A 15,742-nucleotide genomic window follows, 5' to 3' on the forward strand; every position below is an offset into this window, starting at 1 on the left:
CTCCCTCTTCTTGCCTGTGTTTTGCCAGGGTGGTCATGGAATTTCTCATGGAATTATTGCCATCTGGAACCTCAATGGGGCTTTAAGCCCCCCATGTGAGCTCTGTAACTGCCTCTAGAAATCTGAGAGCTGCCTGAATGAGCTTAATGAGGCAAAGAGCCTCCATAGACAGACAGACAGTGATGGAGGACACTGGTTTGCACCAGGGCTTTGACTCATTTCTAGCAAGACTTACGAGCCTTCTGGAGGCAGAAGGGCCACTTCACAACAATGGAACTCACTCATGCTTTCTGGCTGAGTGAGGACCCACACCTTTTCAGAAAGAATACAAAGGCAAAAAAAAAAAAGTTCTTCCATTCTTGGCCAGGCGCAGTGGCACACACCTGTAATCCCAGCGGTTCGGGAGGCTGAGGAAGGAGGATCGCAGTGTTCAAAGCCAGCCTCAGCAGCTGCAAAGTGCTAAGCAACTCAGTGGGACCTTATCTCTAAATAAAATACAAAAGAGAACAAACAAACAAACAAAAAGACGTGGATCCTTAAATGTATGACCTAGTGGGGGAGATGGAGAATATTCCTACAATGATAAATGCCACCAGTGATACATGGTCTAAAGAAGTATAGAAAAACAGAAATTACTTTCAATTGGATAGACTAAACCAAATACCCTATAAAATGACAACCAAAGTGTTTAGCACTTAGTAAGCACACAATGACATTAGCTACTTTTACAACCAAGAGTGGCTTTCCATAGGAAGTAGAATTTGGGGCAAGGTAGAATTGACTACTATATAAATTATAGGGTATCCTGTTAAGTTTGAACATCAGATGATAAATGACACTAAAAAAATTTTAATATGAGTATATCCCAAATATTGTGCTAGACGTACTTACACTAAAATGTATTCATTATTTATCTGTAGTTCAAATGTAACTGACCATCCTGGTTTTTTAAATTATATGCTACATCTGACAAATCTAAGCCTAAGGGTTTTTTTTTAGCTTTAGTATAATTGACAAATGTAGTATAATTGACAAATGAAAATTATATATACTAAGGTATATAACTTATATATATAGTATGTGTATATATATATATATATATATATATATATATATACACACACACACACTAAGGTATATACTAAGGTGTTGATACGCATGCATGTTGTAAAGTGATGACCACTGTCAAGATAATTAACATATGGATCATCTCATATACTTATCCTTTTGATTTAAGTGAGAAGTCTTGGCAAACTTCAAGTGCACAAAACAGTATTGTAAACCATAAGCACTGTGCTGTTCATTAGATCTCCAGAAGTTATTCATCCTACATAACTGAAAATTTGTATGCTTTGACCAATGTCTCTCCATTTCTCCAGCTACCATCCTCTGGAAACTACCATTCAACTCTCTTCTATTTTAGATTCCACACACGAGAGACCATACAGCATTTGGTCTTTTTATATCTGCCTTATTTCACTTAGCATTTTGTCTTCCGGTTTGTCCATGTTGTCAAAAATGGCAGGATTTTCTTCTTTTCACAGACTGAATAATTTTCCATTATACTTACCTACATGTATTTATTTATCTTTTTAATCTACTCATCATCAAGGAACATTTAGGCTTCTTCCATATCTTGACTGTTAGGTATAAAGCTACATTGATCATGGGGATGCACATATGTCTTCTACATACTGATTTCATTTTCTTTACACACATTCTCCAAAACAGGATGGCTGGATCATATAGTAGTTTTCTATATGAAATTTCATATGGAGATCAAGAGTAGGGAAAGCAAATTAGGATGCACAACACAGAGAAAAAAGAAAGAAATGGTATTTTCATCTTCTTTTTTATTTATTAAAACATTATAATTACATATAGTAGTTGGATTCATTTTGACAAAATTATACATGAAATTTGATTTACTCTATTTCAGTTCCCGTCTCCCCTTCCATTCCCTCCCTCTGCCTCTTCTTCCTTCCTCTACTCTAGTGATCTTCCTTTCACTCATTTATTTATTTAGTTTTGATTGGTACTTTCTACATGTACACAAAGGTGGGATTCCCTGTGGTATGTTTCTGTATGCACATAGTGTGATTTTGTTAAACCTATTAGCATTTCCTCCCCTTTCTCGTCCCCCCCCACCCCCTCAATGCCCTTCCTCTACCTCACTGATCTCTCTGCTGTTTTCATGGGATTCCCTCCCAGACCTTCTCTCCCTTGTTTTGCCCTAGCTTCCACCAATGAGAGAAAACATCCAACCCTTTGTTTTCTGAGACTGGCTTATTTCACTTAGCAAGATGTTCTAGACTATTTCCATGCATTTGCCAGCAAATACATAATTTCCTTCTTCTTTATGGCTGAGTAAAACTCCATTGTGTATGTATACCACAGTTTCTTAACCCATTCATCTACTGATGGGCATCTGAACTGATTCCATAATTTGGCTATTAAATTGTACTGCTATAAACATTGGAGTGGCTGTATTGCCATAGCATGCTGATTTTAGATATTTTGGGTAAATCGAAGGAGTGGGAGAGCTGGGTCATATGGTGATTCCATTTCTAATGTTTTGGGGAAATCTCCAAAGTGCTTTCCAGAGTGTTTTGTTGTTGTTTGTTTGTTTGTTTGTTTTTTACTAATTTTCCATCTTGTCAACATGTATTAGTGTACCTTTCCCCACATCCTCACCAACATTTACTATTATTTATATTCTTAATTTCCATTTCTAACTGGAATGAGATGAAATCTTAGTGTAGTTTTGATTTGCATTTCCTGGATTGCTAGAGATGTTGAACATTTTTTTCCCATATATTTGCTGTCCATTTGTGTTTCTTCTTAGAAGAAATGTCTTTTTAGTTCTTCTGCCCATTTATTGATTGGGTTATTTGGTTTTTTGGTGTTCAGTTTTTTGAGTTCTTCATGTATTCTGGACATAATTCTCTGTTACAGAAGCAGCTGGAAGAGATTTTCTTTCATTCTGTAGGCTCTCTCTTCACTGTTCTTAATCATTTCTTTTGCTGTATAGAAGCTTTTTAATTTGATGGCATCCAACTTACTAATTCTTATTTCTTGAGCCTTAGGGATCTTATTAAGGAAGTCAATGTTTGCACTAATATGATGAAGTGTTGATCTTGTGTTTTCTTCTAGCAGTTGCAAAGTTTCTGGTCTAATTTCTAAGTCTTTGATCCCCTAAAACAGTATTTTTAATTAATTTTTAAAATTTATATATGACAGCAGAATGCATTACAATTCTTATTACACATAGGGCACATTTTTTTCCATATCTCTGGTTGTATGCAAAGTATATTCACACCAATTCGTGTCTTCAAACCTGTACTTTGGATAATAATGTCCATCACATTCCACCCATTTGTGGCACTGCAGACTCTCCAATAATCGCTGCCATTTACTGAATACTTAGTATGTAGCAGTTACTGCTTTAAGGAATGTACAAGGATTAACTTATATATTCTCCATAAAGACGTACGTGGTAGGTTATCATTATCTCTGTTTTTAAACAGAGGCGGGAAACAGAGGCAGACAGAGATAATGCAACCTGTCAAAGAGCACAGAGCTTAGAAATGGTGTAGCTGTGGATGTGTTCTCCTTTGCATTTTCAAAGTCACCTGTTCCTGGAATGTGGGGTCATCCCCCAACTGCTGGCTGGAAAATCAGATGCTGCTGTTTGCAACAGTTTATCGGAAGCAAACAAGTTGAGGAAAATTGAGTAAGAATTTCTGGGATACCAACATTATGGCAGGAGCAAAGGAAGCAAAATGAGCTTGAGGACTGTCGAAACAGGACAAAGGTAATGATTTACCAAGCTGCCTGCAGATTTAAATGGGGTGGCAGCTAAGAGTGGAGGCAATCCTCCTTTCTTTCAACTGGAGTGCTTCTCATGAGCCAACCCCTGGCTCAGAGAAGATGTTTTCCATGAGGATCGTCTGCCTGGTCCTGAGCGTGGTCAGCACAGTATGGGTAGGGTGCCATTTATTCTTTGTTTCTCTCTGGTGTTTATTCTACAAAGAGCTTGGAGGTTCTGATTCTGCTAATTGTATATTCTGATACACTCTCAGCCTCATGCTCTTGCTAAAAAGGCTTGGCAAGAATGCAGGATAATATGACTGACTACAAGAGGAAGATCTTAGAGGAACCCAAGTGTACAAATTCACAAGGGAGATCTTGACGTCTATCATTCAGTCTTAAAACATTGTTGGTTGTGTTTTTCTCAGAATTTTTAAGGACAAGAATCCTTCACATTTTTGTCCCTTTAAAGTCTTGGAGTACTATCATGCCAGATAACAGAACAAGGATTCTATAAGATTTTTTTCCCTCTAATTCTTAATTGCTTATTATTTGTCTGTAATAAGCATAATGTTTAGTTTTATTTAAATTTTTTCTAAAAGGTTGTTTTTTTTTTTATTCAAGACAAAATGCTTAAAAAGCAAATGCATTATATTTGGAAACATACAGCAAGACCACAAGAAATAAGTTGATAAGTAAATAGGTTTATTTGGAAATATTATATTCTTTTAAGATAACTTCTAAATGTTTAAATATGGCAAGAATTTCTAAAATTTAGCTCCAGAGATCTATATAAAGGAAGAAAAAATTTATTCAAAAATGTTTCTGAAATACTCTGCTTTTATAAAAAATATGCCAAATATGTTCTGGAAACTCGGTTATCTCCTAGTTCATAATACAAGATGTAAATTATTTCAATTTATTTCTTGCCCCCCCCAAATCATAAATTGTAGTGTGGGCATAAGCATTAAAGAAGGAAAAAGATGAAGAGGGGGGTTTTAACTTAATTTTCTCCCTTATAGAAAAATAATAAGGAAGACTTTTTGTAGGAAATAAAACTAAAACCATTTATTAAAGTGATATTTCAGGTAATACATAGGCTTCAATTATTTTTCCTCTCTCTTATTGTCATAAATCTACAAATTTTGCTTGTTTTTATTGTTGTTTTGCTTCATTCTGAAATATGTTTGAATTTACTCTTTCATTTTTTTAGGCAAAAGGATTTTACTTGTTTCTTTCAATTAATTGTTCTTGGTTCTTTGAATTAGGATTATTGTTATTTGGATATGCCTAAAAAATGAAATTAGGACTAAATATTAGCTTAAACTATCCCATACTAAAGAAGTCACAACAAAATTTTTGTAAGTTGGTGGTATAGCATAAAAATAGTGAAAATCTAGAGCCATTTTTATATATTAAGATATAAAGTTTTATTAGTAGAGTTTTTATACCTTATTTGACCACTTGGTTCAGGACAGGAAATTTTTAAGTCTGTATTTCTAATTATAAGATGTTCAAAAAAAGTTGTCAGTCAGCAACTATTTTTTTGTTTGTTCTCTGTCTACTTTTTTTTTTCACTTCAAATAAAAAGAAATCACTCCATGAATGAGCAACCCCAAAAGCATTCCTAAGTTTTACTTCACCCTATTTGTGTCCTTGGTGATGGCTTGTCTGAACTATGGACCCATCGCTAAAGGCTGCACTAAATACTTGAAGGGAAGTTAAGATAGTGTAGGTTTCTGCCTACTGAAATAGGAATTTTAGGAGAAAGAACTCTGAATTTTTCCATTATCTTTCCATCTACAATCATTATGAAAAGGCAAAATTTAACTGATTTCATTGATCCAAATAATTAATTACCTTTATCACAAGCCCTTTAAAACTCCTGACATTAATCAGACATTTATTGTCAAACACTTTTAAGAAATTTGTACCCCTTATCTTCTTTAAGTCTCATAACCATTTCGTAAAACGGGTATGAGGATTTTCACTGGAAGGTAAGAAACCTAAAGTTTTGTGGAAGCCCTGAAATTGTGACTTAGGATCTCTTAAGAGTGCCATTCATTCCTGGGACTTGCAGGCATGACAGTGTCTCTTCTTCTCCTGGCTAACGTTGTTGTTGTTGTTGCTCTTTTTGTGCATGTGTGAACGAATCTTTAAAGACTGCAGATACAGATAAAGGTGAATTCTTAGCAGAAGGAGGAGGAGTGCGTGGCCCAAGAATTGTGGAAAGACAGCAGTCTGCCTGCAAAGAGGGGGACTGGCCCTTCTGTGCTGATGAAGACTGGGTAAGCCGTGGGCCTGGGGAGCAGGAGGGTCCTTCCCTATGGTGCTAGAAAGGGGCCCAGAAAACTTTTCCAGTAGGAAATAACCTAATAATAATCTAGCTCCTTGCCTGTCTCATTAAAAGCAACAAAGGTCAAGGCACCTAATCTTGAGAGCACAGTTTAATTACAACCCACTCTGGATCATTACCTGGTTGAATAGATTGGATGTTAGTTGAATGCTTAAGCAAGTTCTAGGATCCTGAGTACTGTGGTCTCAACATTTGATGGAACCGCATTTATAGGTAGGTCAACAGTCATTCCAGAGTTTCTCTAATTAGTCCTCTTGATTATTTTTAAGTCAGAAGAGATGGGAACTGCAAATCATTCTGGATCCAAGAGATAGGCCCTTAATGTAATTTTCCCCTATTCACTTTCAGAACCAAAAATGCCCTTCTGGCTGCAGGATGAAAGGGTTGATTGATGAAGTCAATCAAGATTTTACAAACAGAATAAATAAGCTCAAAAATTCGCTCTTTGATTATCAAAAAAACAATAAGGATTCTAATACGTTGACCAGGAATATAATGGAGCTTTTGAGAGGGGACTTTGCCAACGCCAATAGTAAGTACTCCATATTATTATTTTGACTTTATAACTAAAGCAACAACACAAATCTTAAATAAATAAGATGTCTGCTTATAGCTACTGAAATTTTATTCCAAAGTACTTAGCATAAAAATACATGCCTTCTTGATATCCCTGAATTTTAAGGAGAGGCTTGTTTTTTTATCTTTTTTCACACAGCAAAAGAGGTTACTTTAAACTCTTAAAGGTCACAAAGTCAGTCAGAATTTTGGATTGAAGACAAGAATGTAAGCATGTTCTTTTTAAGAATATATAATGAAAATTAGATGGACCAGATGCTTTGAGCAGATTTATTTTTGCGGGGGAGGGTTACCAAGGATTGAACTCAGAGGCACTCAACCACTGAGCCACATCCTCAGTCCTATTTTTTGTATTTTATTTGGAGACAGGGCCTCACCCAGTTGTTCGGCTCCTCGCTTTTTGCTGAGGCTGGCTTTGAACTCACAATCCTCCTGTCTCAGCCTCCCAAACTGCTGGGATTACAGGCATGCACTACCTCACCCGGCAGATATTTTTGTTTCTATCTTATGGAGGAGGAAACTCACAGGTCAATAAACTTGCTCAAAGACACAAAGCTGGAGGTGAATCCCAGACCCCACTGAGTTCATTATGTAGATTTTTAAATTTTTAAATATAGAACGATTCTCTTTCTCTCTGTTTACCCTCAAAAGAGTTTAGGAACAATTTAACATCTATAGGTAGGAAGAAAAATTCCTCAGTAATTAAATCCAATAATGGATTCAAATCTCTTGAGTAAGGATATGATAAAATAATTGGAATGTGATCAAACTATTTTATCTCTTAATTAACCTTTGAATAAATTTATTATGTATTAAATAAATTCTATTATTATTTATTAAATAAATTTGCTAGTTCTTTATTATCTATTTATAAATTCATTATTTCTTTATTATTTATTAAATAAATTTCTTTGGAATTCCTTCTGTGTTTATTTGAATTACTAACTACTACTAAGACATTGGAACCAACATCCATGAATGACTGCAGAATGCAACAGTATCTAAAAATCAAATGCCTAATAAGCTTGAAATTCACAGAATAAATATAGGGAGAACAAACTGTAAACAAAACAAAATGTGGGAGTACTTATAATCAAATTTCCTGTATTTTCTTGCTGGCTATTATAAGCAAACCCACTCCCAGATACTTCAAAACCCATGTTTTCTATTTCAGACCATGATAATACATATAATCAAGTATCAGAAGATTTGAGAAGCAGAATTGAGATCCTGAAGCGCAAAGTAATAGAGAAAGTACAGCAAATACAACTTCTGCAGAACAATGTCAGGGCCCAGCTGATAGATATGAAACGCCTGGAGGTAAGACTGTAGCTCAGACCCATGTCCTTGTCATTGAACTGTGAGGAAAAGGAAGACAGTCGTCACACCCATTGGGTGTCTACCATATGCAAAGAAAAGTACTATACCCACCATCTCCTTAAAAGTAGGAACTATCTCCCCCACACTACAGATGAAGAAAAGTAAACTTTCAAGAGCACATACTAAATTTCAAAAGCAAATTTTCAGTCCTGTCTGCCTGATTCCAAAACCCAGGATATCAACAACTTGGGGCCTTAGCCTCAGTTGTACCAAGGGTGTTTTAATTGGTGTTGCCTTTCAGAGGGAATGGCAGCTTACTCTCTACTATTCTGAATCTAAGATGAACCCAAAGAGCTCCCATTGCAGATCCTGGCTAGCCTTCCCATGCCCAACCTGTCTTGCACTGAAGATAGAAAACAAAAAAATATGGATTATAGGTCTGCAAGTCCTAAAAATTTAACCAGTTTCCAAACAATAAATGGACTTCCAGGAACTCAAGAGGCATAGTCCATTATTTAAATCTACCTTTTCCTTTTCTCTTTCTCTAGGTGGACATCAATATTAAGATCCGATCTTGCCAAGGGTCGTGTAGTAGGTCTGTATCACGTGAGATAGATCTGAGGGACTACGAAAACCAGCAGAGGCAACTTGAACAGATCATATCCCAAAACTTACTTCCCTCTGCAGATAGGCAATACTTACCACTGATAAAAATGACTCCAGTCCCAGACTTGATTCCTGGTCATTACAAGAGCCAGCTTCAAAAGGCCCCTCCAGAGTGGAAGGCATTAACAGAAATGCAGCAGATGAGGATGGTGTTAGAGCGACATGGAAGAGAGGGGAGTGCCCGAGGAGACTCTCCATCTTATGGAACAGGGTCAGTGACAGAAAGGCCCAGGAACCCTGGATCTGCTGGTACGGCACCACGGAATCCTGGAAGTTCTAGGCCTGGAAGTGGTGGAAATTGGAACCCTGGGACTGCTGGATCCGATGGTACTGGACACTGGAATCCTGGGAGCTCCACACCCGGTCATAGTGGAAATTGGAGTCCTGGAGGCTCTGGACATGGAAGTTTTAGGCCAGAGAGTGGGGGCTATGGGAACACCAGGCCTGCCAGCCCAGACTGGGGGGAATTTGAAGAGGTGACAGGAAATATAAATCCAGGGACAAAGAAAGAATATAGCACAGGTAAACTGGTCACTTCTAAAGGAGAGAAAGAGCTCCTGATTGGGAACGAGAAGGTCACCTCTGCTGGTACAACCACCTCACGTCATTCATGCTCAAAAACCATCACTAAGACTGTGATAGGTGCCGATGGTCGCAGAGAAGTAACCAAAGAAGTGGTAAATTCTGAAGATGCTGCTGACTGTGGTGATGCCACTGACATAGACTCGCTGCACAGTTTTAGTGCCAGAGGCAGCCTAGCTGACTTTTCCAGACTGCACCCTGATGAAGCTTCTTTCTTTGAAACTTCCTCAATTGGGAAAACATTCCCAGGTTTACTCCCACCTTCCTTCAAAGAGTTTGGCAGTAAGATCCAAACTATGGGCTCAGAATCTGACACAGGGGAAACTGGCTCTCTTCATGAAGGTGTACCTGAATTCTCCTCCAGTGGGAAAACTTCAAGTCACAGAAAACTTGTAACCAGTAGCACAACTTACAGTAGAGGAGGCTCCACGGTGGAAACCAAGAACTATAAAATGTCAGATGAGGCTGGAAGTGAAGCCGGCCATGAAGAACTCCTCCGAGAAGCACATACTATCAAGAGAGGCCGTGCCATGTCTCGCCCTTCCAGAGGTATCCACACTTCTCCTTTGGGGGAGCCTTCCCTGAACCCCTAGACTAATTATTTCTGCAAAGTGCTCCCACAAGTACCTTGCACTTCTTTCTTAATCATCTACTAAGCTTTATCAAAATGACACTTTTTTTTTGGGTCTGTTTTTCATGCTAGACTGTGAGTTCCATGGGGGAAGGGGCTTTGTCTATTGTGTTCATCTCTGTATTCCCAAATGCCTAGCAGTGCAGAAAGTCATCACTCAATAAATACATGTTAAATGAATGAATGAATACCTTCTGAAACTCGGTTTTGAGTTTATATAACCAAATTGTTTCATCATTCAAAATATGCGCTATAGGAATTGTCACTCAATTGACTAATTTTTAGCGTGTGTCTCAGTTGATATTTAGATCAGGTGAAAACCAAGTTGTACTAGTCTTCATTGATACTTGGCTACCTTTGATGGCTATTTGCCATTAGTCGGTTTGTGCAAGTAAAATTCCAAATTCATTTGAGAAAAATGTACATTTTGAAGATATAGATGACCCTCGATTGCATACAATTATATCCCACTTATGTACATCCTTTTCCCATGGGCAGAAGGAAGGAAAGAAGGAAGGAAGGGAAGAAAGAAAGCAGTATTTGCCTTCTTTAATCTGGTCCATGCCTATCTTTGTAAAAGTTAAATGAGAGTAACTTCTTCCAACCAGCTTAATTTTTTTTTTAGACTGTGATGATGTCCTCCAAACACATCCTTCAGGTGCCCAAAGTGGCATTTTCAATATCAAGCTACCAGGATCCAGTAAGATTTTTTCTGTTTATTGCGATCAAGAGACCAGTTTGGGAGGATGGCTTTTGATCCAGCAAAGAATGGATGGATCACTGAATTTTAACCGGACCTGGCAAGACTACAAGAGAGGTTTCGGCAGCCTGAATGACAAGGGGGAAGGAGAATTCTGGCTAGGCAATGACTACCTCCACTTACTCACACAGGGGGGCTCTATCCTTAGGGTAGAATTGGAGGACTGGGATGGGAAAGGGGCTTATGCCGAGTACCACTTGCGGGTGGGCTCTGAGGAGGAAGGATATGCTCTGGAGGTTTCCTCCTATAGGGGCACTGCTGGGGATGCTCTGATTGAGGGTTCTGTGGAAGAAGGGACTGAATACACTTCTCACAATGCCATGCAATTCAGTACCTTCGACAGGGATGCAGACCAGTGGGAAGAGAACTGTGCAGAAGTCTACGGAGGGGGCTGGTGGTACAACAACTGCCAGGCAGCCAACCTCAACGGCATCTTCTACCCTGGGGGCTCCTATGACCCAAGGAACAACAGCCCTTATGAGATTGAGAATGGAGTGGTCTGGGTCCCCTTTAGAGGAGCAGATTATTCCCTGAGGGTTGTCCGCATGAAAATCAGGCCCCTGGTGACCCAGTAGGCCAAAGCAGTGGGAATGGGGACAGAAAGGCTTGGTTTGTTTAGCAAAGTGGAGAGAAAATAAGGAACATAAAGGAGTCAAGATTCTTTACCACCTATTAAAAATTCCCAGGTGCTATTTCATTGTTCTTTGTACTGTAGCTAAATGTAACTGAGACATATTAGTGCTTTGAAAAATAAAATAATCAATTTTTTTTTTTACCTTTAAATAACTCTGTGGGCTTTAAAATTTTTAAAGAAACACACTAAGGGACATCCATTACACCAGGAGGAGGGAGTCACATGGGACCTCCTTTCTGCAACCCAGAAGATGTTGAAAACTTCTCTTCCACACCACCCAGTCATAGGCCAGCCCATTGCAAACTAGTTATTTTCATCCACTAGGTTTGAATGGTTTTAAACCAACATTTTGAGTTAAAAATCACTGAATTGAGCAGTGCTTGACCTTTGTAGAGGAATTCACAATTTTCAAAGTATGTTTTAAAAATTTTTTTTTAATATTTATTTTTTTAGTTGTAGTTGGACATAATACCTTTATTTATTTTTATATGGCGCTGAGGATCGAACTCAGCACTCTACAGCTGAGCCATAGCTCATCCCTCAATATATGTTCATCTCTTCTTTTAGCAAGCAAGTCCAGAAAAACCATTCTTTCCTAATAGAAACGGAAATGTATTCTTTGAGTCTACCCATAGAGACTATAATGTAGACTCAAATTCTTTTTCAGAGTCTAACCGATTTCTTTCAAGAACATATGGAAAAACACATTTAAAATATTTACAAATATTTACAAAAAGGAAATTTACACATGCATAAACAATCTCCCCAGTATTGATTTGATTTCATTTTTCTACCAAATACTAAATCATTACTTTGAAAACACCTCACTAAATATGATCTATATCATTTTTATAAATTCAACATATTTACATTGGTCAATTTGTTTTCTTTTTGTGGGTTCTTTTTAGTTACATGAATGGGATTATGAATGGAAAGGGCTTTCTTTGAAGATTTTGAATTTATTATAAGAGAATTAAGTATACTTTCAATTCAATAAACAGTCCATTCTAGCAGACTCATTATGATTGGAAATAGAGTTTGAGTGGGAGAAAAGACACCACACATCTCTTTATTCCATCTGACCTTCTCTTTAACTGATTTCTTTCTCTCCCTTCCCCTGAAATTAGTTATTAATTCATCTTCAATTCCTTTCATTCCCCTCAACTTGGCTTCCAGGTGCTTACTGGTCTATTGAAATTGCTCTCCTTCAGTTGGCAGTGACTTTGTAACTTTGTTAGGATCCTGCGTTCAAGCCTTTCCCTTCATAGCCTCCTTTCATAGTCACCCCATCCTTGGATCTGTCTCTTCTCTTGGTTTCTGGTATCTCACTCCTTCCTGTCTCACAATTTTCTGTTGTTTTCAACTGGTGATTTCTTCCCAGATGACTCCTTAAATGCAAGGGTTTGTCATTACGATAACATAAGTGCTCATTTATTAGTCAGGATTAGGTTTGGCATGTGTGGCTTCAACAAGGAAGAAGTCTGTTTCCTGTTCACAAGAAAAAAAAAAAAAGTCTGCAGGAATATGTTCTCCCAGTCCTCAAGAAGTCAAAATCTTAACACAGAAGCTGCAGTTGTGGCTCAGTGATGGAGCACTTGCCTTGCACATGTAAGGCACTGGGTTCAATCCTCACACCACATAAAAATTAATAAGTAAAATAAAGATATTGTGTCCATCTACAACTAAAAAAGTATTTAAAAAAAAATCTTAACAGAGGCTTGCAGATCGCTTCCTGGTCTAAACCTTGTGTTCTGTGATAGCCTGGAAGAAGGAGGAAAGATGGAATGGAAAGGGAGTCTCTTCTCATTTAAGGAGCTTTCTTGATTGTTCCATAGAACACCTCCACTGACATCTTATGGGTCACACCTTAGTCACACAGGTAGATCTAATAGGAGATGCTGACATTTGCTTTTAGCTTGGGTATAAGAGAGTCCTAATTAAAATTAGGATTCTGTTAATAAGGAGGAGAGGGAGAATAGATATTGAAATCCAGTTACTACTTTTAGCCAAACCCTAATTTCTCTCTTTACAATGAGGACCTTTGCTCTTCATTTTGTGTGACTATCACCTAAAGCTTCATCTACATCAGTGGACTTAAGCAGGAAAGTCAGTGAGGTTAGGTTAAGTTTGTTTAGCTTTGCATATGAACTCTTGCACAAATTAGCCCATTTTCCACTTCTACAATCATTCGCTCTGCACTGCAATTACATTGCATTTTTCATTGGTACTGGAATACCAGGTTTTTAAATGATTTTGTGCTTTCTCACATACTATCTAGAAAATGCCCATTTATCCCTTTAAAAATAGCTCAAATCATGCTTCTGAGAGCCCTTCCCTGATGTCCACCACATAATACAATGAATTGTTCTCTTGTGCCTTGTTTTTGCAAAAATAAAGCAGTCTATTCCTGACTCTAACACACTTATTTTACTGTGGCACTAGATTGTGAATTCCTTTAGGCCAGAGCTCATTTATGTCATGTATTCTGTCCTACATAAGACTATCTCACTCATCCTAAGATGATACAGATAGATTTTAAATATTTCTTTAAATATTTTTCTTTTATATTTACATACCTAATTAATCTGGAATTTGTTTTAATATATTATGAAGAAAATATTCTCTTTTTTTTCTTTTGAAAGATGTCCAAGTATTAGTGGGATAACTTGTTAAATAAAGCATTCTTTGCCCATAGAATTTACATGTCAATTTATTGTACGAATTTTCTCTGGATCTCTGCATAGATGCCTTTGTTTAGCCTCCTGTTTAGGCCCATTGTGTGTGTGTGTGTGTGTGTGTGTGTGTGTGTTGTGCTAGGGATTGAACATAGGGCCTTGGCAGGCAAGAGCTCTATCCCTGAGCTATACCCACAGTGCTATTCCTTATTCATGTTTAAAATACAGCTTTTGGATGAAATTGTCTCACTTCTATCCCGTTTTGTTTTTTGTTTGCTTGTTTGTTTTTTAATCTAGAAAAATTGTAACTTTCACTTTTACTTTTGAAATTTTCTTCTAGGGGTTACCTGGAAAAGTCTTCCTTAATTTACAATTAGTTACCTTTTAAGGGGTTTAGAGTAAATTGTCTCTTCCATAATCAAGTTCTATTTAAGTTTTCTATTTCAAAATAACCCTTGAATGAATGAATGTATGAATGAACAAAATAGATATGAACCAGAACATTTTGCCATGAAAGTACATAATTTTAAATATTTCTTCCTTGGAGGAAAATGATGAATTAGGGTTTCTGATTTTGAGTTAGGAATATAAAAAACATCCAGTCATATTTTTCAAGTTATGCATAGGTGAATCGATGTCTTTTAGCCTGAGGCTATCCTTGATGCTCTTCTTCAGTATGCTATAGTATATGAAGGAAAGCTCTTAGTTACTCTTTTCTGAGGTGCAGGAACTATATTTTTATATCTACTACTTATCGCAAGGCCTGTCACATAATAATGACCCAATAAATTTTTATAAGTAAAGGAATCTAAAAACTTTTAGTCTTCTACTTCAAACTTTACAAAAATCCCTTCCATATCTAGTGATATACCCAAGTTAATTAAGATGTCATATTTTATTTTTATTCAAGAAACTACTTACATTTTAATTCATTTATTATATTTGCATATATAGTTCCAGTTTTCTGAAACTCTTTAGTACCGGAAATTTGGGGGAAAAAATTTCTCTAAAATGTTAGAACACTTTTAATTAATAATCACATATTGCTAGTTCCTTTTACAAAGTTGAGATCATTTTATTAATTGATTGTTCAGGTGAGAGAATAAATTAGGGAGGTTAAATTCTGTGATGATAAGAGGCACACCTGTGAGTGAAGCACACAGTATTGTTTTCATAGGCTCTAACCACCTAAGTTCCACCACTTATTATTCACTTGGAGATAATGATACTGTAATTCAGAGATAAACATCAGACTATTGTATATGGCATTTGCTTTAAATTATTTTCCCAGTACTGTTACTGATTTGATTATACTCTGTCATAGGTTCCCAAAGGCAACAAAATATATTTCCCAGTTAGCTAGTGCTAGAGGAGCTGCAGGTGAATCTGGAAAGTAGTGCTATGCAGACACATTCACTCATCTCAAATCAGGTCTACAAAAACCTGAAAGGAAATGATAGGTCACTAATACAAGTACATGCAGAATGCAAAGTCATAAATCTACTATATTTTATATTCAAGAAAAATAATGCAACATTTGCTATTTACTAAAAAAGTTTGAGATTAGCAACATTTAGATTTTGATAACTCTGAACATAATACAAATTCCTTATAGGTAGTGAGCTTAACATAGAAACCATTTCTGAAATATCTTGTATTTTATTTATTTATCCATTTATTTATTTTTGCATTCATTGATTCATTTATTGTTAGCTTTTAATTGAGACCCAAG

At 36.9% G+C, this 15,742-nt stretch overlaps 1 protein-coding gene across 1 annotated transcript; it reads left to right on the forward strand.

Annotated features, from left to right (window-relative positions):
• Positions 1–3,930: 3,930 nt before the first annotated feature.
• On the forward strand, positions 3,931–11,276 carry Fga (fibrinogen alpha chain). The gene is made up of 6 exons (XM_027926538.2): positions 3,931–3,984; positions 5,973–6,098; positions 6,515–6,698; positions 7,917–8,062; positions 8,611–9,859; positions 10,567–11,276. Exons 1-6 carry the CDS (start codon positions 3,931–3,933, stop codon positions 11,274–11,276), a joined length of 2,469 nt encoding a protein of 822 aa, XP_027782339.2.
• Positions 11,277–15,742: the final 4,466 nt, after the last annotated feature.

This window comes from Marmota flaviventris, chromosome 7 (assembly GCF_047511675.1).
Source record: "Marmota flaviventris isolate mMarFla1 chromosome 7, mMarFla1.hap1, whole genome shotgun sequence".
NCBI classification, from domain to species: Eukaryota; Metazoa; Chordata; class Mammalia; order Rodentia; family Sciuridae; genus Marmota; species Marmota flaviventris.

Coding starts and splice junctions, on each gene's coding strand:
- Fga (XM_027926538.2), top strand. CDS start 3,931: ATGTTTTCCATGAGGATCGTCTGCCTGGTCCTGAGCGTGGTCAGCACA. Junction 3,985..5,972: donor GCGTGGTCAGCACAGTATGG/GTAGGGTGCCAT, acceptor GAATCTTTAAAG/ACTGCAGATACAGATAAAGG. Junction 9,860..10,566: donor CATGTCTCGCCCTTCCAGAG/GTATCCACACTT, acceptor TTTTTTTTTTAG/ACTGTGATGATGTCCTCCAA.